This window comes from Camellia sinensis, chromosome 12 (genome assembly GCF_055761805.1).
Source record: "Camellia sinensis isolate YWXY chromosome 12, ASM5576180v1, whole genome shotgun sequence".
NCBI lineage: Eukaryota > Viridiplantae > Streptophyta > Magnoliopsida > Ericales > Theaceae > Camellia > Camellia sinensis.
In genome coordinates, this window is record NC_138972.1 from 136210776 (window position 1) to 136236578 (window position 25803).

General features: G+C 34.1%; 2 protein-coding genes across 2 annotated transcripts in view; one reads left to right on the top strand and one right to left on the bottom strand.

The window, feature by feature from the left end:
* The window catches only part of LOC145804803 (DUF21 domain-containing protein At2g14520-like), a 170031-nt gene that overhangs the window by 99157 nt on the left and 45071 nt on the right, over positions 1–25803 (top strand). The gene's annotated exons all lie outside the window — the stretch shown is intronic.
* Positions 14379–14870, bottom strand: LOC145803897 (uncharacterized). Its single transcript, XM_082897286.1, has one exon. It carries the CDS (start codon positions 14868–14870, stop codon positions 14379–14381), a length of 492 nt encoding a protein of 163 aa, XP_082753412.1.

Below are 25803 nucleotides of genomic sequence, written 5' to 3' on the forward strand. Positions count from 1 at the left end.
TATAGAAAACAGGGGCCGTGAAGGTCGCTCGAGTGAAGGATCTCTCGCTCAAGCGATGAACCAACTATGCGTGCACTACTTAAAAGTCTTCGCTCGAGTGCACAAACTTTCTTCCTAGTATTTTTGTAGACAGAGAAAATTTCTTGGAGCACAACTTCTTCGCCCGAGCCAGGACTCCTTCGCTCGAGCAAGCAAGTCAAAAACAAAGAAACTTTACAACTCGATAAACTATATTTGTTCGTGGGATTGACAAGACTAAGGGACCTAACAATCTTCTCTTTTGTCAATTCCTGGACAAAACATTCTAACACAATTTCCTAGCAAACACATGCATAGACAAACATTCTAACATAACAAAAAAATCTAAATCAACCGCCTTGATGAAAAAAACCTACAAAAATATATAAACCAAACCACTACGAAAAGATAAAGTAATTAATCAATAAACAAAACAAATAACTTATTATCAAGACATAATGACCCCAAACTTAATTAGTCTAATCCAAAAACCCCCCAAAATCCAAAAAATTCAAATCCAACCATCATACCCAACAACTCAATAAATTCAAACTGGATTAATTAAATTAAACCAATATCCCAACAAGTATGAACTATAATTAATAAGAACAATCCTAATATCAACAAGAGAATCTAATCCAAACATCCCAATATATGCAAAATAATAACAAGATACTCTAAACAACCCAACATCCCAATATATACAAGACAATGTCCCAATATATCCCAATATAACACTAACTAACTACTTCCCATTTTTAATTGGAGAGAGACAAAGGGAAGACAAAACAAAAACAGTAGCAATAGAAAAGGAACTATCCAAGTACAAAATGTGCCAAAGACTGTCCAAGAAAGTAGAAGAGAAAAACATCACTATGAGGATGGAGGAGGCGGCTGTAGCATCTACAAAACAGATAGAATCTGGGTCAGCACGACGGTCTGCTGATCAAGACGGCTATCAAATGCATCTAGCCGGGCATCCAGTTGATCAAGGCGATGTGTGACAGACTGCTCGAACTGCTGCAGCTGGCCACGAAACGAGCGAGAACATATCTCGGGTGCACTGGCAGCGGCTACATCAAACTTGGCCTCCTCAGTGAGTGGATCATCACCTACGTTAGTAACCCTAGCCCCCGAAGACCCCCCTTGATATGTGTTTGACTCTGGGAGACGGTGAGTTTGGTGACAGGTTTAATGGAAGAGACAAACTCGTCATCATCAAAAGAGAGGACACCAAGAGAAGTGAGGAATCGATTGAGCAAATAGCCATAAGGAAGACCCAAAGATTTGCAGCCCTCAAACACACCTATCATTTTGGACACAATCATCTCAGACAGGTTAATGGGGGAGGCGATAGGTAATGCAGTACAAAACATAACCCTGACCTTGGGCAATGTGAGAGGAATAGGTGGTAACATGGATGTTGGCACATATGATGATATTGAAAAGGCAGAAATGGGAAAGAAGCTCATTTTAATGAATGAATGCCCCGGCTATCCAAGTCCAGGGAGTGCCACAAAGTTCAGTGGCAACCATATCAAAATCGGTAATGCTGTGGGTAAGAAAAGGATAGTGGCAGTTCCTAACTTCAGGAAGGCCAAGAAACCTCCTAATGACATCCGCATTAATGACAATTTCTTTATTGCAAACCCAGGTTTGAAAAGACGAAACTATCTCCTTGTTAATGAAGTGCATATCACAGTAGAATTCCCAAACCCAACTAAGATTTTGTGAACTGAAGAAAAGAAGAACCTGGTCACCCCCCAAAGCATCAAACAAGGAACGGATCGGGATAGACTCAAAGGCACTAGGTTGGACATTACGTTCTAAGTGAACTGTCCGAGAAAGATAAAAGTCTCGATACAGGTTGGATTTTTCTCGAGATTAGAATTTAGCTGTATTGAATGAAGGACGGGACACAGTGGATTTGTGGCGTTTAGAAGGCTCGGCTATGACGGACAAGACTGATAGACACAAAGGAAAGACCACCACAAAACAAACCCCAACCCACCAAGACAAAAGCACGCCCCCATAAAACCCCAAAACCAACCCAAGACAATCCCAAAGCCAACCCACCAAAACAGAACCAAGGAACACCCAATGCCCAATAGCAACCCCAAAGGAAAATATAAGAGCAAAGCACAAACCATTAGTGCAACAGGGTTAGAGCAGGGTGATAAAACAAATCCAAAAATCTATCCGCAGGAAAATCGAAAGTGAAGGCAGTCAACAATAAACCAATAAGTTCAATCACAGCATGAGCTCAAAATGACAACACAATAGTAAAAAAAAATCAATGCAACTCTTTAACATTAAACAAAACCCACCCAAACACCAGCATGAGTTCAACAGTGTAATGGACCTCAAACCAATTAACAAACATGAGGGCAGCAGAAATACTGAATGAAGCCAAAAAAAAAAAAAAACTAACAAGCACACAAGACTGAAAAAATGCAAAAACCTAGAAAATATGCACAAACTGAAAACCAGACAAGGTATAACCTGAATAGAGAAAAACAATAAAAACAAGAACAACCAGAACCTAAAAAACAAAAAACAAAAATCTTGGGAGAAAAAACAACACGAAGTAGCACACATAGGGCTAGAGAGATAGCAGGTAAAAAGAGATCAACAAAAAAATAAGGATTTTTACCAGAAAATAGAGAATGAGAGGCTTGATGGAGACAAGGAACAACTAAATCCAATGATAGCCTAGCGACGAGCAATAAGGGGGAAGAATTGCCCTAGGAGAGAGAAATCAAACAAGAAAAAAGGAAAAAATGGGACTGAAGAGATGAAGGGTACTATTTAAACTAGAATAGGTCGCTCGAGCTAAGACACTTATGCGCATAAGGTCGCTTGAGCCAAAAACACACGCTCTCAGAATCTTGAACCACCTGTAAAAGAACTGGATTGAGGAACAATTTGCTCGAGCACAAACTCTCTCGCTCGAGCAAATGAGAGAAACCAAAACTTCCTGAAAGACACCCTGTGAGCCAAAAAAATCACTTGCACTGTCAAGTGAGACCTGAAACAAGAGGGGATTAGCACACTAACAAGAATGTGACACTAAGATGAGATAATCTAGCAAGTGGAAGACCTGGTAATCTAGCAAGTTCGATAATATGATGCACAATATCATGAGCAGAACAGGTCAACAAAGATCAATGATCATAAGCAACAGATGAATGCACAGCATAAAGACAGACATGAGAGCTCACATAATGAAAGTGTGTGTGTGCAATCCTTGAGAGGCCACAGAGCTAGAGTTAATCCTCGTAATGATCGGATGGATGGACCTCTGACAAAAGTAACTAAATAGCATTGAGAAAATTCAAACCACTAGAAATCAAGGGGTATTTGTTGAGTAAAAGCGGAGGCTCCCCCTCAATCAATGGGTCCTTTTTTTTTATTTTTTTTGTTTTCATTTGATTTTTGACTTTTCTTTCTTGTGGGCACTCACTGGTGGCTTTCAGGCTCAAGAGTATGGAGACCAAACTAGAGAAGCATGGAAGCAATAAGGATGGCCTGGTTGATGGCTCTGAGGTAGCCTTTTCCTAATGCCCGGACTTCAAAGAATTGAGGGAGGAACCGTGAAAGTTTAAAATGATGATAGATGGTTAAGAGACTTAACATCACCCATGATATGCCAGTATAGGTCAATTCCTCTAAACATGTGTTAAAAGACACTATTAGAGGTCCATAGAAACCTTTGATCACTTGTGCGGAAACCTATGCAACAATTTATCTCAAGGATGTGTACAGAATGAGATCATATAGTCAATGAGTATGAGCATTCAGAATGAGCTATGAACAAAGAAGAATGAAATCTTGCAAGTAGCATGAGAGGTGTTCATATAAGTCTAAATGCAATAGATGACAGGAATCAATGACAATGAGATTATAGCATCTAAGTACACAAAAAGCCAATCACTCTCACCCACTCAAGTAACAAGTCGCACCCTAGTGACTAAGCACAACACCCAAGGTCTTTCTAAGGAATTCAAACCTACGGAGATTAAGGGGTTTTGTAAAAATATCAACTTTTTGATGCTCAGTGGGAACATGTTCAAGAACTACAAGACCTTCTTCAGCTAACTCTTGAATGTAATGATGACGAATGTCAATATGTTTGTTGCGAGAGTGTTGGACTGGATTTTTATAAATGTTAATGGCACTTGCATTTGCTTCATTCACAACATTTGTGCACAACAACTCCCTACAGCAATGTATTCAGCCTCAGCGGTCGAAAGAGAGATGGTATTTTGGTTTTTGCTATGCCAGGAAACCAAATTATTCCCAAGGTAAAAACTTCCTCCAGATGTGCTCTTACGACCATCAGCACACCCTGCCCAGTCGGCATCAGAAAAATCAGTGATTTCGACTGTAATGTTAGTTGTGAACCGAATCCCATACCCTAATGTTCCATTGACATACTTAATGATTCGTTTGACCGCAAGAAGATGAGACTCTTTATGACAAGCTTGGTAACGGGCACAAACACTTACACTAAATGCAATGTCAGGACGACTGGCTGTGAGGTAGAAGAGACTCCCTATCATACTCCTATAAAGGGTAGGATCAACATTAGTACCAGATGAATCTTTGGAAATGTGAAGACTGGTGCTCATGGGAGTACATGCATGTTTGGCTGACTCTAGACCGAACTTAGAAACAAAGTTTTTGGCATACTTGGCCTGAAAGACGAACGTACCCGAAGGAGACTGTTTAATTTGAAGACCCAAGAAATAAGACAATTTCCCCATCATGCTCATTTCAAACTCATGTGTCATGCAAACCGAGAAATATTTCACAAGAGAATCAAAAGTGGATCCAAACACAATATCATTAACATAAATCTGAGCAACAAGTATATGAGACTTAGTATGTTTCACAAATAAGGTCTTGTCCACACTACCCCTTTGAAAATCATTATCAAGAAGGAATGTAGTAAGTCTATTATACTAAGCCCAAGGGGCTTGTTTTAACCCATACAACGTCTTGTCTAACTTGTAGGCATGGTTAGGACATTTTGGGTCCTCAAACCCTTTTGGTTGCTCAACATAAGCTTCTTATTTTAAGTACCCATTCAGAAAAGCACTTTTCACATCCATTTGAAACAATTTGAACCCTAAAAAGCATACAACACCAAGTAAAATCCGAATAAATTCGAGACATGCAACAAGGGCAAACGTCTCATCGTAGTCAACACCCTTTACTTGTGTATAGCCTTGAGCAACCAACCTAGCTTTATTTCTAACAACAGTACCATTCTCATCAGATTTATTTTTAAATATCCACTTGGTACCTATCACATTCATGTCTCTAAGTCTGGGAACAAGAGTCCAAACTTTGTTACGTTCAAATTGACCTAACTCTTCATGCATAGCATTGACCCAACTATCATCTAGTAAGGCCTCTTTTATATTCTTAGGTTCAATTAATGAAACGTAACACATATGAGATACCTCTTCCCGAATTTGTTTTTGGGTTTTCATTCGGTCTGAGACATTTCTGATCACCAGTTGAGACAGATGATTCAGTTTTACCCTTACTGATGGTTTAAACTCTGGACTGGTAGGGACATGAGCATTTGAGGTGGTGTCTCTTTGTGCACTCTTTGGACTTGGACTTACCATTGAAATTGGTGCTGGCTCACCTTTTTGAGGTTGATCCTCTGCTTTTCCTTAATTTTGTGGTTCAATATCCAAGATTGGACACTCACCATTCTCTTCCTCATGTGGAGTAAGAGGACCTGTGTCATCTATAACCACATTGATTGATTCCATTAAAGATAAAGTATGCAGAATATAGACACGAAAAGCTCTACTAGTGGTTGAATACCCTAGAAAAATACTATCATCACCTCGAGAGTCAAATTTGCCCAAGGGCTCTCTATCTTTAAAAATGTAACATTTACTGCTAAAAGTAATTAAATATTTTACATTAGGTTTTAACCCTTTCCACAATTCATATGGAGTTTGTAAAGTGCTGGGCCTTAAATATACACAATTCACAACATAAACAACGGTATTTAAGGCTTCAGCCCAGAACTTAGGAGGAACTTTCTTTCTAAGAAGCATGACCATAGCCATCTCTTGAACTACCCCATTCTTCCTCTCAACAACTTAATTTTGTTATGGAGTAATCGGTGCAGAAAACTCATGCTTGATTCCATCCATATCACAAAAATCCGAAAATGAACTATTTTCAAACTCACCATGATTAGTTTGGATTCTTATGATACGCCCAATAGAAACACCCTGTTCATTTTAGATTTTGAGGACTAAAGCCTAGAAAGCATCAAACATATCATATTTTTCTCTTAAAAAATTAACCCATGAAAAACGAGTGTAATCATCAACAGTTAAAAAAATATATCTTTTACCTTTAATGCATTCAGTGCGAGTGGGTCACATAAGATCCATATGAACCAGTTCAAGAAGACGTTTGGTTGTGAAGCTGTTCACCTTTTTATGAGGGGCATGAGTTTGCTTTCCAAGTTGACATGGTCTACACATATAGTTTACATTCTTACCCATTTTGGGTACTCCTCTCACAAGCTCTTTGTTGGCTATCTTGGTTAGGTCCTTGAAATTCATGTGACCTAATCTTTGATGCCACAAATCAAGATTACTTATGACGGCCGAGTGACAAGTAAGATCATTAGTCGTAACAATCCCATAGCAATTATCAGATGTGCGAAGTCCATTCATGACAGTATTTTCCTTCCTATCCAAAATTTCACATTTGTTTTTTGAAAATAATACTTCATGATGGGAGCCATACATTTGACTAATGCTCAAAAGATTTATTTTAAGGCCATCAGCAAGTAAGACATTTTCGAGCTTAGAAAGACCAGCCACACTTATAAAGCCCTTACTAATGACTCTACAAGTGCCACCATCTCCAAAAGTAATAATTCCTCCTTCATATTTTTCAAGAGATATGAAGTAGGATTTGTCACAAGACATGTGACAAGAGCACCCACTACCAAGATACCACATGTGCGAGTGACGTGCTTTTAGTGCAGTGTGAACAACCAAACAAGTTAAGTCACTCTTTCTTACCCATATCTTTTTGGTCTTAATAGAAGTAGGACTGGCAGTCTTGATAAAAGTCTTAGCGCTGTGAAGACCCTCATGAATCTTGGTGTTCTGCCTAGACATGTAAGGTTGTCTCCTAACCCAAAGAGTATTAGACTTTCTATCCTTTTGAGACACCTTACCAAGCAACTCAAACCAATAAGGACGAATGTGGCCATACCTACCACAATGATGACAAATAAAAATAGGTTTTACCTCCCTTTTGTTAATCTTATCCCAATTCGGTTGATCAAGAGAGGGATCACCCTGTTGAACTTTTAGCTCTCCCTTTGTTTGAGTCTTGAGGTCATGTGATGTAGAGGCTTGTCCCTTTTGTAATGTTGTAGCACCATAGCCTATTCCACTTTTGTCACAACTCATCTGTTGAGACCCAATGATGCCTTCAAGTGTCTTTCACCCTTTGTTCCACATATCAATCATGGCTCTAGCAACTTTGAGTTCTTCATCTTTCTAACCAATCAGCTATTCCAAAGTGGCTTATGATATCTCAAGGATTCTAATCTTCTCTTCATATGTGGCATAGATGCTCATAAGTTCATTCCTTTCGGTTTCACAAGATAAAAGCTTTCCACAAAGGTCTTGCCTGTCATTGGAGATCTTGATGACAACCTTTTGTGTTGCTACAATCTCTCCCTTTAGCTTGACATTCTCACTTTAACATGCTTTGAGCTTGAGAGTGAGTTTGTCACTACTCTTGGATAGATTTAGAGATTCATTGTAAAGCTTTTCATAAGCTTGTTGCAAGTCATCACCATCAATCTCATCATTGTCTTCTGAGGTTTCATCATCTTCTTTTTGTTTCTCGTTCTTCTCAATCTCATCCAGTCGAGCAACTAAGGCATGAAAGTTGATGGATGGTTGTGAAGATGACTCTCCTCTTTTATGGACTTGACTCAGAATGTCCCATGCATCCTTGGCCTTGTGCAGTGAGCAATCCGTTGTTGTTCTTCTTCAGAAATTTTTTCTCAGATGGTAATCAAAACTCTTTGATTGTTCAGATTGTCAGTACTTTCAACATCCTCTTCAATTGCTTGCCAACCTTCAGAGTCATGAGCTCTAAGAAACATCCTCATTCTGATATTCCAGAATAGTAATTACTCCCATCAAAGGTAGGAGCACGGTGCAAATTCTAACCACGAGCAAACTCAACTGACTTTGGAAAGGGTTGTGTTATAGTAGACCAGAATACCATGTAGGTACTATCTCCCTCTTCACCGTATTCGATTTCTTCGGGTTCTTGTTCTGACCCGCTTTCATCATCCTAAGTCACTGTATAGACTTTCTTTCGGTTCTTTTTCGATGGGCATTCAAGAGTAATATGACCAAACCCTTGACATTCGTAACATTTGACACTTTGCCCCTTCACAATCTTCTTCTCAGTTTTTGAAACAGCTTTTGGTAGAAATGTGACGACCCCCACCATGTACAATGGTTAGCACTTAATTAATTAAGGAGATGGAATTTTAATTGCCAATTATTCTAATTTAATCTAGAATTTATGAAAAATTATGGAGGCTGATTTGTATGTGATTTTATTGAGGAATTATTTTATAATTAGAAATGGTGAATTGAATTATTTTAATTTCAAGTATCGGACCATATAGGAGTTTAATTAAATATTTGATTCGGATTTATAAAATTGAAATTTGATTAATTAGGTCCGAATTGGAGTTAATTAAGTTATGAGGATTAAGAATTAATATTATTATGAAATAAATTTATTTATGAGGTGCTCAATTGAATATGTAATTTATTGGCGAATATTTTGAAGTTTAATCTGAAATTGAAGACCTTAATGATTTAAGAAATCAAAATTGAGGATGGAAATAAGTTTAATTTAATATTTGGAACCTACTGGGAGTTTGATTAAAAATCTGATTCAGAATGATGAATCTGAATATAATTAATTGGGCTCTAAAGGAAGTCAAATTAGATAAATTAAATTATGTGAGATTTATGATTGGTTTAATTATGTATTAATCAAGATTTAATAAGAATAAGAGTAATTTAATTAAATTAGTCTTAACCATAAATTAAATTGTAGAATGATTTAGAGTTTGAGAATATATGTGGGTGTGTGTGCGCTAAGAAGCATGTGGGTGTGCAGAGAAGTCTCAGTGTGTGTGTGTGTATAAGTGCTGTGTTGGAGGCTTAAGGTGTGTGCACGTGTGCATGTGAAATGTCAAGAAGTGAACATGTGTGTAATGTGTTGATAACCCTTAAGTCAACAAGTGTGAATGTATTCTCTCATTTGTTCTGCTTGGTTGGGAAAGAGGAGTAAGAGAAAATGTGAGTTCAAGAGTGGAGAGAAAGAGAGAATAACCGAGAGAGAGAGAAGCAAAATTCAATCCAAGAAGGAGAAAAACTAAGGGAAGGAAAGCAAAGAGGAACAAGAGAATTAGAAGGAATCAACTAAACTTCTTGAGATTAAAGATCAAGGTATGAAATCATACTTGATTTTTGTAGAATCTTTGCATTACACTTGAAATTAAAGATGAAATAGGAATCAAAATCATGTAATTGAAAGAAAATAGCAATAAGGTGAAGAAAAATGGAGTTAAGTTTTAGATTATGGAAATAAATTTGGAAATTAATTAGTTTGAGTTTTATTTTTGTCATCCTTCATAATTTGAAGTCCAACCTTACATGCATTGTGAATTTTTAAGATTTTAGACTTTAGTCCATGTTTTAAAAGTTATGGGCTTAAATTAGGATTGATATGAAGAAAGTAATAAAAAAAATCTAAATTAGAGCAATTCAAGAAGTAAAATTACGATTTGAAAATATAAAATAGTTAGTTTTGATCTTAATTTCATACATGTAAATGATTATCTAAGAAGTTTATAATTTTAATTTCATACATTGAAGGAGGATAGAAAAGAGTTTAAAGTCAATTTTATGTAAACAAAAATAAATTAGCAAGAAAATGAGTTAGGTTCATGATTATGAAAATTAACTCAGAAATTAATTATTTTGGGTTTGATTTTGAATATCTTATATGAATTTGAATCTTATTGTTACATGCATTGTCACACCCAAAAATTTAGACAATTAAATATTAAATTAGGACTAACCCCAATAATATTTCATCATCCAAATCTTAGGGGTGAAACAAAAAAAAAAAAAAAAACTAAACGCCAACGAAACCATCCATCATAATTTCATAACTATCAAATACCTCCAACATTAAAGTAGCAACAACTAGTCAAAACAACTTAAATAAAGTACGGTTACAAACCATGCCAAATTATTCTAATATTAAAGTCATAAAAAAAAAATAATAAATACATAAACTACTAACAACCCTAAGCTCAAAAAAACAAAAGAAATCCAAACGACATGCCCTACGATCATAGTTATTTCTTGTCACCACCATAGTCTCAACTAATCCTGCAAAGGAAACTCAGCTGCGTTCAAACAAAACGCACCCGAGCTGCCAAGAGACAAACGGGTCAGTATACAGGTATACTGGTATGAGTAAGTGATTCAACACCCACGTGTCCACCAGACACAAACAAAAATACATTAAATTCTTATTACGAGACAAGACAAATAGTTCCAACCGCACCGAGACGAATGGGTAGTTTCTCGAGATATTGGCATTTAGTTTCTTGTCCGTACACAACGAAATATAAATTGATTATATAATAGACAAAATGGAAATAAAAATATGGTTGGTCAGCCCTGCATAAAAAGTTAGTAAGATCCACCATCTTGCAAAAAAAAAAATAAAGTTAGTATAATTTAATCATAAGTAACTTGTTGAATAAGTATAAAAATGCACCGTTTCCTGCTTAAATAATTTGAATTGACCAAAACTCAAAGAACAAAAGTTGTACAAAATCAAATTTCCTAAAATACATTGCGAACGAATTTAACAAAAACAGAACAGATTAAGAAAAAAACTTGATATAAAAATCTAGACGGAATTCAATAGAAAAATCTAAAGCTGAAAACGAACAAAAACTGCCCTAAGATGATTTTTTTTTTGAAAAAGTTCAAAACACGAAAAGTGTGCAGAATAATGTTTTACTTCAATTTATGGGAAACCAATAAAAATGAGCTCGTTTCGTGGGTTAAAACAGCCTCTAAAATCTGCCTTGCTAAAATGAATCAAACCGACAATAATCAAGATCATCCGATTATAAGTTCTAATCGATCTTTTTAATAAAAAGCTAAAAAACAAAAGTTGTCTAGAATCACGTATACATGCCTCTGCTCAAATTTCATAATTTATCAAGATCGTTTATTAGTTTTTTTATCATGTACATATCAGTACCATTCACACTATACTAATAAATTCATAATTAAATTCTTTGTACCTTAACTCCACCACTTCGGCTCTCCCCTTCCGGCCTACACATATATCCCATGCGCCTCCCGTATACCTAACACCGTTCCGAAGCCAAACTTGTACAGGGATATCGTCGCGAGTTTGACTCACACTCCCCGGATGGTTAGCATATACGTATGCGCGCAAATCAAAGCACTCGTCTACTCATGAGAACGAGGCAATAATATATATATACACAACATCTCATACATGAGAATAAATATAACAATGCCGAGCCTAATGCATTCAAATAAATCTCATAATCCTCACTTTTTTTTATACACTCTTTCTCACCATCACTCAAATAAAACAACAATCCATGGAGTCATGGTAGAGTATAAGGAATTTTTCTATAGGTTCTTAATTAATTTTAATTTCATATAACCATATTAATTTTAGTTTCATATAATCATGAGGGTTATTACAGCCATAAAATAAATCCTTATAAAAACCTTAAATCTAACATACACAACTAATCAAAATAATCAAAATCAATTAATCAACTAAAAACCCTAAACTTTACATACACAACTAAACAAAATAATTAAAATTAATCAATCATCTTTATATAAATACAAAATCGAACTAACATCAAATAAATAAAATAAAAATAAAAATAAAAACAATAAATTAAACATAGATCAAGGAAAGTAGATTTTGTACTCACAATATTATTTTGAAGATCTATAAAATATTTGGAGAACTAATAGAACTGCCAAAATAAAACCTTAATCAATGTGTTTGGTTTGAGTTTTCTGTATTAAGTTTTTTAAAAATTGATTTTCTTGGCTTTTGTGTTTTTTTTTTTTGTTTTTAGTGAATATTTTTTTAAATTTTAAATATTTTTTTTACTTTTTTAGATGCACCTTACTTAGATGTATCTAAAAATTAAAAAAATTATGAAAAAATATTTTTAAAAATTAATAAATACATAAAAATACAAAAAAATGTACTGAATTCTTTTTTTTTTTTGTATTTTTGGTATTTAGTGAATTTTTAAAAGATTTTTTTTACAATTTTTTTACTTTTTAGGTGTATTTATGTTAGGTGTGTCTAAAAGTAAAAAAATTACTTAAAATATTAAAAAAATTCAGTAAAAATAAAAAAACACAAAAAATAAGAAAGTAAAATTTTTTAAAAAATATTTTTTAAAAAATGAAAACAAGCAAGGTGAATATTTTTTTTTTCCTTCACCTTCCTCTCTCGAGCCGTCTCTCCCTTTTTTTTTTTCCTTCTCTTCCCAAGGCTTTCTGCTGCGGCTTCCGTTTTTTTCTTTCTTACTTACTAAGCCTCTAATCATTTAACCTAATTGACTGTATAATATAACACCCTTTTGTTTGTTTTTCTTTTGTTTTTTTTTTTTATAATATTATATTAAAACCTAATCCAATTCTAACTTAATAAACTATTTTATATATTATATTATATAATACAACATAATTATAATATATATAAATATAAATATAGGATTAAATATATATATATATATATATATATATATATATATATCACCTCTCTTTTTTCATATATATATAACAAACATAAATATTTAAAGATTTGGATTAATTATATATAATTAAATAACACATTAAGTTAATTAATCACCACATTTAATTCATTAAATATCACATTAAACTCTCATGTGACCACACAATTAATAAAGTCAAAAATAAAATAAAAAATTAGGATCTCTACAATATACACAACTCAAAAGAATCTCGTCCCGAGATTTGATAGAAAAGAGTACTAAACAAAAAGTTCCAGATGCATATGTCAAACTTTCTCTTTCAATTCCTAAGTGATATCATTCTCATCCTCGCTCCATTGCGCTTTCACCAAGTTCAATTTCTTGCGTCACAACTGCTTTACATCCCGATCTAGAATAGTAACCGGTTGCACTACATATGTTAAATCATCACTAATCTCCAACACTTCTGGTGATACTACTTGGGAAGGGTCTTGTACACACTTCCGCAATAAAGATACATAGAACACATTGTGAATCAAAGCTAAAGCAGGTGGTAGAGCTAATTTGTAAGCCACATTACCAATCTTCTCAATGATCTCATATGGTCCCACAAATCTAGGTGCTAATTTTTCCGTCTTTCCAAACCGCATGATACCTTTCATCGACAAGACATTCAAAAACGCAAAATCTCCAACATTCAACTCAACCCCCTCTACGTTTTTTATCGGCGTAACTTTTCTGACGGCTTTGTGCAGTCTTAATACGTTCCCGAATAATGTTCACCTTCTCCGTGGTCTCTCTCACCAACTCTGGCCCTAACAACGGCGTATCTCCTACCTCTATCCAACATGCAGGTGATTGACATGGCCTCCCATACAAAGCCTCAAAATGTGCCATCCCGATACTAGAGTGATAGCTATTATTATAAGCAAATTCCACCAATGGTAAGTGTTCTTCCCAACTACCGCCAAGATCGAGAACACAAGCTCTCAACATATCCTCCAAGATCTGATTTACCCGCTCAGTATGCCCATCTGTCTGAGAATGATAAGCTGCGCTCAGGTCTAACCTAGCACCCAAAGCATGCTGAAAACTCTCCCAAAAACTCTGCCACAAACAACGGATCCCGATCCGAAACTATAGAAACGGGTGCGCCATGAAGTCGCACCACCTCCCGAATATATAGCCTAGCTAGTTTATCCGCAGTTCGGTGAACACTGATAGAAATAAAATGAGCAGACTTTGTGAGTCGATCCACTATCACCCAAATAGATTCATTGCCTCACTTAGACCACGACAATCCATCCATGAAATCCTTAGAGTTGCACTCCCATTTCCAAGTAAGGATCTCAAGAGGCTGCAAAAGTCTAAATGGTTGTTGGTGTTCTGCCTTAACCTGCTGGCACACATAACATCGGGAAACATACTCTCCTACGTCCTTCTTCATACATTCCTACCAAAACGTTCTCTTTAGGTCATGATATATCTTAGTCCCACCAAGGTGAATGGTATATCGGGACCTATGGACATCATCCATAATCTCTTTCCTCAATTCAACAATATTAGGTACACACAACATGCCCTTGAATCGCAATCCCCCATCTGAGTCCACAGACCAATCAGTAGGAAAATCATCAATCAAATCCACTGCAAGGTCATCGAGCTTGCTGACGAGAAACCCATCTAAATTCTGCAACTGACGAGCTTTACCCAATAACGTTAGCTGCACGGTCAAGCTACCAATGTATGCCCTCTCAGCACTCTCTATTGGTTGAATATCATGCATCGAAATTAACTCCAAGGACTTCCATTCTTGAATCATCAAAGAAGCTATAATCCTATGTTGTCGACTAAGTGCATCAGCGACTACATTTCCTTTCCCCGGGTGGTAAAGGATCTCGAAATCATAACTACTGATAAATTCAACCCATTTCCGTTGTCTCATGTTCAACTCTTTTTGAGAAAAGAGATATTTGAGGCTCTTGCGGTCTGTGTACAACTCAAAGTGCACCCCAAACAAGTAGTGTCGCCACACTTTCAACGCAAAAAAACTGCTGCCAACTCTAGGTCATGAGTAGGGTATCGTCTCTCATGAGGTTTTAACTGTCGAGAAGTATAAGATACAACCTTTTGATGTTGCATCAACACACATCCCAACCCAGCTCCACTTGCATCAGTAAACACTACTAACTTTTCCGCTTGTACTGGTATAGTTAACACTGGTGCTGTAGTCAACCGCTACTTTAACTCCTGAAAAGCTTTCTTACAATCTTCTGTCCATACAAACTTCACATTCTTGCAGGTCAACTTGGCCATGGGTGCTGCAATAGTGGAAAACTTCTCTATAAACCTCTTATAGTAACCGGCTAGTCCTAAAAAACTTCTCACCTCTATAGGGTTTGTGGGCTGTTTCCACTCTTTGACTGCAACAACTTTCTCAAGATCTACCGCTATCCCTTGATTGGATACAACATGCCCCAAAAATCGAACTTCTTTCTTCCAAAAGTGACACTTACTGAACTTAGCGTATAACTGTTGCTCCCTCAAAGTCTACAATACAATTTTCAAGTGTTCTCTGTGTTCCTTTTCATTCTTAGAATACACCAGGATATCATCTATGAAGATAATTACAAACTTATCTAGATATGGTTGAAAAATTCTATTCATCAAGTCCATGAAGTAGGCAGGAGCATTGGTCAAACCAAAAGGCATTACAGGAAATTCGTACAACCCATATCGGGTCCGAAAAGCAGTAAGCGGTATACTTTCCTCTGACACACCCATCTGATGGTAACCCGTTCCGAGATCAAACTGAGAAAAAAAGGCTGCCCCCTTCAATTGATCAAACAAGTCATCAATTCTAGGTAGCGGATACTTGTTCTTGATAGTCATCTTGTTTAGCTCTCTGTAATCTATACACATACGGAGAGTGCCATCTTTCTTGGAGACAAAGATCGCGGGTGCTCCCCACGGGGAGTTACATGAATGAATGAACCCTTTCTGAAGCATCTTTTCTAGCTGCTTCTTCATCTCCACAAGCTCTTTAGGCGCCATTCTATATGCCGCCTTAGAAATTGGTGCAATTCCTGGTACTAGGTCAATGCGAAATTCTACCATCCGTCGGGGTAGAGGTCCAGGTATCTCTTGAAAGACATCCTCAAACTCACACACCACATCTACCTCACTAATATCCTGCTTAGGGATTTCTACCGAGCACAGAAAACTCGTCATCACTGACTCTTCTCCATCGCTAGAAGTGTGGATAAGCCGTGGCATACCGGGAATGTCTATATTTATAGTCTTTCCAGCACAATCTAGAGTCACAAAGTATTTTCGCAGCCAATCCATATCCAAAATAATTACAAACCCCTCAAACCCTAACACAATTAGATCCGCATACAAGACTTTGCCCGCAAAGTCAATCTCAAAATCTTTACACATCTCATAAAGGGTAACTGCCCCTCCTAAAGGGGTCTCAACACGAATAGGTCTAGACAAGGAGGCAGCTACAATATCTTCTCTTTCTACAAATTGCCTAGATATGATCAAAAAGTACTCTAATGCGTTCTTGAAAAAAAAAATTAAAGATACCTTCCAGCCACCACCTTCAAGTTAAACACATAAGAAGAATTCCTTCTTAAATACTTAGAATAAATTCAACCACCAAACTAAACCAACTAACTCATGTTTCCACAATTCGAGGATCACCTAAACTCTCACAAGTCTAGGGTAACCTAGAGCTCTGATACCAAACTGTCACACTCCAAAATTTAGACAATTAAATATTAAATTAGGACTGACCCCAATAATATTCCATCATCTAAATCTTAGGGGTGAAACAAAAAAAAAATTAAACGCCAACCAAACCATCCATCATAATTTCATAACTATCAAATACCTCCAACATTAAAGTAGCAACAACTAGTCAAAACAACTTAAATAAAGTACGGTTACAAACAATGCCAAATTATTCCAATACTAAAGTCATAAAAAAATACTAAATACATAAACTACTAACAACCCTAAGCTCAAAAAAACAAAAGAAGTCCAAACGACATACCCTACGATCATAGTTATTTCTTGTCACCACCATAGCCTCAACTAATCTTGCAAAGTAAACTCAGCTGCGCTCAAACAGAACGCACCCGAGTTGCCAAGAGACAAAACGGGTCAGTATACAGGTATACTGGTATGAGTACAAGATTCAACACCCACGTGTCTACCAGACACAAACAAAAATACATTAAATTCTTATTACGAGACAAGACAAGTAGTTCCAACCGCACCGAGACGAATGGGTAGTTTTCGAGATACGGTGGCATTTAGTTTCTTGTCTGTACACAACGAAATATAAATTGATTATAAAATAGACAAAATAGAAATAAAAATATGGTGGGTCAGCCCTGCATAAAAAGTTAGTAAGACCCACCATCCTGCAAAAAACAATAAAGTTAGTATAATTTAATCATAAGTAACTTACTGAATAAGTATAAAAATGCACCGTTTCCTGCTTAAATAATTTGAATTGGCCAAAACTCAAAGAACGAAAGTTGTACAGAATCAAATTTCCTAAAGATACCGCGAACGAATTTAACAGAAACTGAACAAGTTAAAAGAACAACTTGATATAAAAATCTAGACGGAATTTAATAGAAAAATCTAAAGCTAAAAACGAACAAAAACTGCCCTAAGATGATTTTTTTCGAAAAAGTTCAAAACACGAAAAGTGTACAGAATAATGTTTTATTTCAGTTTAAGCGAAACCAATAAAAATGAGCTCGTTTCATGGGTTAAAACAGCCTCTAAAATCTGCCTTGCTAAAATGAATCAAACCGACAATAATCAAGATCATCCGATTATAAGTTCTAATCGATCTTTTTAATAAAAAACTAAAATACAAAAGTTGTCTAGAATCACGTATACATGCCTCTGCTCAAATTTCATAATTTATCAAGATCGTTTACTATTTTTTTATCATGTACATATCAGTACCATTCACACTATACTAATAAATTCATAATTAAATTCTTTGTACCTTAACTCCACCACTTCGGCTCTCTCCTTCCGGCCTTCACATATATCTCATGTGCCTCCCGTATACCTAACACCACTCCGAAGCCAAACTTGCACAGGGATATCGTCTCGAGTTTGACTCACACTCCCCGGATGGTTAGCATATACGTATGCACACAAATCAAAGCACTCGTTTACTCATGAGAACGAGGCAACAATATATATATATACACAACATCTCACACATGAGAATAAACATAACAACGCTGAGCCTAAGGCATTCAAATAAATCTCATAATCCTCACTTTTTTTTATACACTCTTTCTCACCATCACTCAAATAAAACAACAATCCATAGAGTCATGGTGGAGTATAAGGAATTTATCTATAGCTTCTTAATTAATTTTAATTTCATATAACCATATTAATTTTAGTTTCATATAATCATAAGGGTTATTACAACCATAAAATAAATCCATATAAAAACCCTAAATCTAACATAAGCAACTAATCAAAATCAATCAATCAACTAAAAACCCTAAATCTTACATACACAACTAAACAAAATAATTAAAATTAATCAATCATCTTTATATAAATACAAAATTGAACTAACATCAAATAAATAAAATAAAAATAAAAATAAAAACAATGAATTAAACATAGATCAATAAAAGTGAGTTTTATACTCACGATATTATTTTAAAGATCTATGAAATATTTGGAGAACTAATAGAACCATCAAAACAAAACCCTAATATTTTTTTTTTCCTTCACCTTCCTCTCTCGAGCCGTCTCTCCCTTTTTTTTTCTTCTTTTCCCAAGGCTTTCTGCTGCGGCTCCTGTTTTTTTCTTTCTTTCTTACTAAGGCCTCATTTGGGAACATGCTAATTTAGTAACTTTTTGGCTATTTGACTAAAATATGAGTTAAAAAAAATAGTATGTTTGGGATGACTTTTTAGTTTTTTACGAAAAGATGTGCAAAAAGTAGAAAGAAAAGATAATCTTTGACTTTTTGGTATGGGTTATTGGCTTTTTGACTTTTTTAGTAACTTTTTGACTTTTTAGCTAAACCGGCCTGTTGCCAAACGAGGCGTAAGCCTCTAATCATTTAACCTAATTGACTATATAATATAACACCTTTTGTTTGTTTTTCTTTTTTTTTTTATAATATTATATTAAAACCAAATCCTATTCTAACTTAATAAACTATTTTATATATTATATTATATAATACAACACAATTATAATATATATAAATATAAATATAAGATTAAATATATATATATATATATATATCACCTCTCTTTTATATATATATATATATATAACAAACATAAATATTTAAAGATTTGGATTAATTATATATAATTAGATAACACATTAAGTTAATTAAACACCACATTTAATTCATTAAATATCACATTAAATTCTCATGTGGCCACACAATTAATAAAGCCAAAAATAAAATAAGATAATAATAATCATAATAATAAATAAATAATTTAAGAAAATTAGGGTCACTACATGCATGTAATTTGGAGAAATTAAAGAATTAATTCATGAACATGGTTAAGCTTAATCAATATGGGAATAATTACATGCACAATGAAGTTTTTAAGAATTGAGCCATGCAATTTCATATTTTGAAGAGAATGAAGAACTTTATAAAAATCAAGTTTATAGAAATTTGGGGTTAATCCTAAAGTTAGACAAGGTTTTGATTTTTATTATGAAAGATAGTTTAATTTTAAATTTGAATCCATGCATGTCATGTAATTTAAGAGTTTTATTTAATGTAAGCATGTTATGGAATATATTTAATTAGTTAGTTTTATTTGAATTACATATATGCAATGTTTGCTAGGAAAGTTGATAAGAAAATGAAGAATTCGGGCTAAGATCAAGTTTATAAAGTTTAATTAGAAATTAATTATTTTGGATTTGATTTTGGAAGTTGTAATTAAATTATGCTCCATAAATTATATGCAATTTTATTATGCATCTGATTTTGAAAAGGGCTTTTAGAATCATGAGTTCATGGGTTTTGATTTAAATATTGTGTTTAAAGATTTTGAGCAAATAATTTATAAATAAATAAGTGTTTATGTTTTCTAAAGTATTTTCAAAGTTTTGATCAAGATTAGTATGGGTTTAAAAATTGAAAATGCACTAGAAAGCTATTTTTGAGAAGTTTAGAATTCTGAAATTTTACAAAGTGCTCGAACGGACTAGTTACCGCTCGAGCGCACATTGAAGGCTTCCAGTACTTTTACATTCTTTTACACTCTTTTATAGACCGCTCGAGCGACTAAAGGTTCGCTCGAGCGAACAACTATTTTTAGCACATTTTGAAAAATTGCATTTAGTTCATATTTTTATAATAATCTCTTTCCAAAGCATTCTAGACATGATTTATGGCTTAATAAAGATTAATAAGCTAACAATCAACATTAATTAGTTGATTAAAGAATAAGTCATTAACTTAGTAGTAATTGATTAAAAAGCCAAGTAAGAAATTGGTTTATTCAAAAAAGCATGATTTAGTAATGAAAGAATGTGTGAAATGAGAACCCGATTCATTTGACTAAAGAAACAATAAGAATAGTAGACCTTCGGATTATTTAGATAGAAGACAAGAAAAGTCAAGTTTGATTAAGGAAGTAATATTGTGTTTCAATGTGTATATGTTATGTGTTTGTGTAGGTCACGCACTATCGTCTGTCTGATCTGTCTAATCTGTTTCTACAGCTATCTGTGAGTAATAACTCTGTAAAATTATGTTTAACTTTAATTATTTTCTGATGATATGAAATGATAAATTTTCTGAAATGCCAAGTTTTGTATGAATGAATAATTGTCTAAGTTTCTGAAATGTACTTGTGACATCTATAGCATCATGTGATGTTTTTGCATCCCTTTATGGGTCATCAAGTCCCTTTATGAGTCATCGGAATGCCTTTATGGCCATCCCTTTATGGGTCATCGGAAACGTCTCTGTGCACATGAGTCATCGGAATGCCTTTATGGTCGTCTCTTCATGGGTCATTAGAATGCCTTCATAGCCATCCATTTATGGGTCATCGAATTTGCTAATGCTAATGGATGTACCACGTATGATTATGTGAAATGTATAAACTTGAATATGAATATGAATATGTATATGAATCTGTTTTTGATTTGCAAATCTGAATATGCATGAGACTCTGTTTCTGATACGAACATGATTATGTTTTTGATCTGATAAGAGATTTGAAATCTATTCTGGACATCATTCATTAAAATCTTTACTCTGTTATTATTCACTGGGCTCCAGCTCACTGTATTATTTATGTATGTAGGTGATCACGAGAGTAACTAGGCCTAGAGCTTTTGCCTGGACTTTGTTTTGTCAGCCAACTTATGTGCCTCCTGTGGAGGTTCCAGATATGTCAAGTGGTTATGTCTATATGAATAAAGTTCAAGTTTTGTTTTCTTATTTTTGTTTACTCTGTGTTTAGGACCAAGTCCCTTTCTATCTAGTCTCTCTATATATATGATGTGTAAATGTATATATATAAAGTTTAAAATTTTTCTATCTCATATAAGTCTGTACAGCTCAATGGATGTTGTATTATTTGTTATTTGCTTCTGCAGCCCCTAATTATATGTTATTTTGTTAAGAGGCCTTTGGTAATCCAAGGATTACTAGTCGGTTACGACGCTAAACCTATAGGGGCGGATTTAGGTCATGACAAGAAAAGTTTTGGGTTTTTCATTACCCTTATCTTTTGAACTAGGGTCCTTGAAATTAGGCTTCTTTTTCTTTAATTTTTTTTTTTGAACTATTTGGTAAACATAGCCGTCATTTCAGACTCTAGATCAAACTCAATCTCAGGAGTTTTAGCAATCTCATGAGCACCGGTAAAAGCAACACTATCTTTTTTTTTTTCTTAGAAATTTGGTGGTCTTCATAAGTCTGCAAGTTTCCAACCAACTGATCAAGCTTGAGGTTGTCAACATCCTGAGCCTCTTCAATAGCTGTTACTTTTGATTGGAACTTCTCGGGTAAAGACCTCAAAAATTTTCCAACAACCTTAGCTTCAGGGATTTTTTCATCGAGTGTGAAACAGGAATTCACGATGTCACTATATAATCATCAAACGTCCCATCATCATGCATAAAAAGAGTTTCAAAAGAAGAGGTGAAACGTTCAAGTTTTGATCTTTTAACAGCAGTAATACCCTTGTGAATAGTCTCAAGAATGTCCCAAGCCTCTTTTGCTACCTCACACATGCAAATACGACGAAACTCTTCAAGTATGACGGAGCAAAAGAGGGAATTGAGAACCTTACTGTTCCAACTCGAGGTTTGACAATCGAATGCGTCCCATTTATCAAGAGGTTTGGGGATATCAACACCATCAATGGTGACAATAGGTTCACTCCACCCATAAATCACACAGTGCCAAACTTGCTCATCAATAGATTTTAAAAACACTCCTCATACGAGTTTTCCAATAAGAATAGTTTGTACCGTCAAGTACCGGAGGTCTATGGGTCAAGTAACCTTCACAAATTGAATCCATATCACAAATCACACAAAATCACACTCCTATAGTTTTAATAAAAACACAGAGTAACCTGCTCTAACACCAATTGAAAAACCTAAGTGATTCGTGATTTAGATCTAGATTAATTGCAGCAATCCCCAAACGATTAAAACTAACAATCTAAATCACCTAGTATGTACGAAAGTGATTTAGATTGTCGCTTCAAAATTAATAAATCAACACAAACGATTTTTACGTAGAAAAATCACAATTGGAGCACCTTCAATTGTGATTAAAAAATCACGGGTGAAGGGCCACTAATTAATCCACTATGAAGAAAGTAAGAATACAAATAAACCAAAACAAATTACCAAAATGCAACCAATTTGTCTTTACCAATCTGTATCTCTTTCACCACCGCCTTCGTCTCGGAATTGATCAGCATGATGTTGAATCTACAACATCCATGTCGAATCAATGACTACACACAACTTCGAACTCCTTCGAATACTCCACGCTTGAATCTCCGGATTCCATCGAAGAAAAAGACTCTTGAAGTTGAGTAATCAAATAACTCTTTGATGTATGCTTGTCAAACCATGAGTATAAACCTCAATCAAACATCAAAGAAAACTAGCAAAACTTGCAAAATAGCCCTAGAAGAAAACCCTAGAACCCTTAAAGAAGATCTAGAAGCATTCCTTCTCAAAATGGATTGAAACAGATATTTATAGAAAACAGGGGCCGCGAAGGTCGCTCAAGCGAAGGATCTCTCGCTCGAGCGATGAATCAACTACGCGTGCACTGCTTAAGAGTCTTCGCTTGAGCCAAGCTTCCTTCGCTCGAGTGCACAAACTTTCTTCCCAATATTTTTGCAGACAGAGAAAACTTCTGGGAGCACAACTTCTTCGTTCGAGCCAAGACTTCTTCGCTCGAGCGAGCAAGTCAAAAACAAAAACTCGATAAACTATGTTTGTCTGTGGAATTAACAAGACTAAGGGACCTAACAGTATGTTTAGTTTTGAAGTTTTGAAATTTGGAATGATTTAATTTAATTTAATTTAATTTAATTTTTTTTTTTTTTGTAATTGAATGGATAGATATAAAAGAAAAAATAATTAATTGATATATATAGTATGTGAAAAGAAAAGAGACGAAAAAAAAGACCGATTAATATATAATAAAAATAATAATTTTAAATTTTAACCAAACAAATTTTTATAATTTTTTTTCCAAAAAATGGCCACCCCTCTTTCTGTTTCTTCCACTTTCTCACTCTTTTTCCACCAGGTAAAGAAAAGTAGTTCAACATTTTCTGTTTTAAAATTTATTTATATCTATATTTAAATAAATTTTCGTACTTAATTTTGAAAGGTCGTAGCTCCTTCCAATTAATCTTATTTTAATAATTTGAATTATTTATTTTGTTAAAAAATTTATGTATTTCATTTTAAAAAAATTTAGGTTGATCTGATCATTGTAACCTATTCAATTTATAACATTTATTACAAAAAAAATGAATAATTAATTTTTAGAAACACAATTGTCGTCGATTTTTTGGATGATAAGCGTGATAAATTAGATAAGTTACGATTATCGTATCAATCTAATTTTTTGTGTAAATAAAATATACCAATTATCTAACAAAAATGAATTATTTGAATTATTGAAATAGAGTTCATGATGAATCCCACATATTTAAATGACGTCCTTTTGTCCATAAGCCTCTTCCATTTTGAAATTAGAAAAAGAGAGATAGGAAAATTGAAAACAAGGAAAGTCTGAAAACTAGATATATACATTCAAAATTTTCGGGTTGAGTAGTTGTATATAATATTAAATTTATATATAAAATAAATCTGAATTAAAGATAATAATTTTAAATAATTTCTAAATGAATAGGTTAGAGATGATTGTTTTCACTTTTCAAAAAATACTTTTCAAAAAATTTTATTTTCTTATTTTTCGTATTTTTTTGTTTTTACTGAATTTTTTTAATATTTAAAGTAATTTTTTTACTTTTTAGACACACCTAACATAAATACACTTAAAAAGTAAAAAAATTATAAAAAAAATCTTTTAAAAATTCACTAAATACCAAAAATATAAAAAAAAATACAAAAATTCAGTACATTTTTTATATTTTTATGTATTTATTAATTTTTTAAAATATTTTTTTCCAATTTTTTTATTTTTTAGATACATCTAAGTAAGGTACATCTAAAAAAGTAAAAAAATGTTTAAAATTTAAAAAATATTCACTAAAAACAAAAAAACACGAAAACTAAAAAAGTCAATTTTTAAAAAACTTACAACAATGATTCATCCCCCTTTTCCTCCCACCCCCTTTGACCCCCCCTCTCTCTCATTGGTTACATTTTCTTTTTCTTTTTCTTAGTTGCATTTTCTTTTTCTTTTTCTTTTTTTTCCTGCTCCTCCAATCACCACCCGCCACGTGGCAAAGGGGGGTGAGGGGGTGACCCCCAAAAAAGGGTCCCAAGCATTATTCAAAAACTTAATGCAGAAAACTCAAACCAAACACACTTATTGATGTTTGCCAAATGTGTTTCACGGTGTTGCTTTTTTTGTGGTGGGATACAAGATAGAAAAAAGAACAAATAGCTACACAGGTTCGTGCAAACTTCTGACTTGTCTCATAGGAAGATCAATTAACAGTCGCACGCGTAATTAACTATTTAATCTGTATATTTTGTTTTAATTGCTCCAACATGAATATAAGTTTCCTTAATTAATCACGAAGATTATGATGGTGACCAACATTCTATGAAAAACTCTAAGTTCCCAAATTAAATTATCAAGGAATTTTCAGGTAGTGGGATGTATAATGAAGATTGAATTGTTACCAGTATAAGATCTATGTGTAAATAAATTTAAATTATAAATTGATACTTTTAAATAAAATTCGGAGTATTTTTGAATTCGGAGTATTACTCACCTGCTATTAGCAAATACTCCTCTTTTAACTTTCATCGCCTACACTATTGGGTTGGTTATCCTATTGAAACAGGCGAGCTTCCACTTCTACCACAAATCACTTTTTGATTTTTAGATCCAACTATGGTGTTGTTTAATACAATTTATTTTATATTAAAATTTGATAATTTAAAAGTAGAAGTCAAAAACACTTCTCAGCCAGTTTATAAAAATGATTTTTTTTAATTTATTTTAATTATTTATGCGTAATAAATTATAAGCAGAAACTGTACAAAACAGTTTAACACAGACTCATAGAATAAAAAAAATATAAGCAGCTCAGATAAGCAGTACCAATAGACAAAACTAGTGTGCTAGATTGATTAATGTTATATATATT

What these genes read in the sequence shown, in the direction of transcription:
- LOC145803897 (XM_082897286.1), bottom strand. Translation starts at nt 14,870, where the DNA reads ATGAGACAACGGAAATGGGTTGAATTTATCAGTAGTTATGATTTCGAG.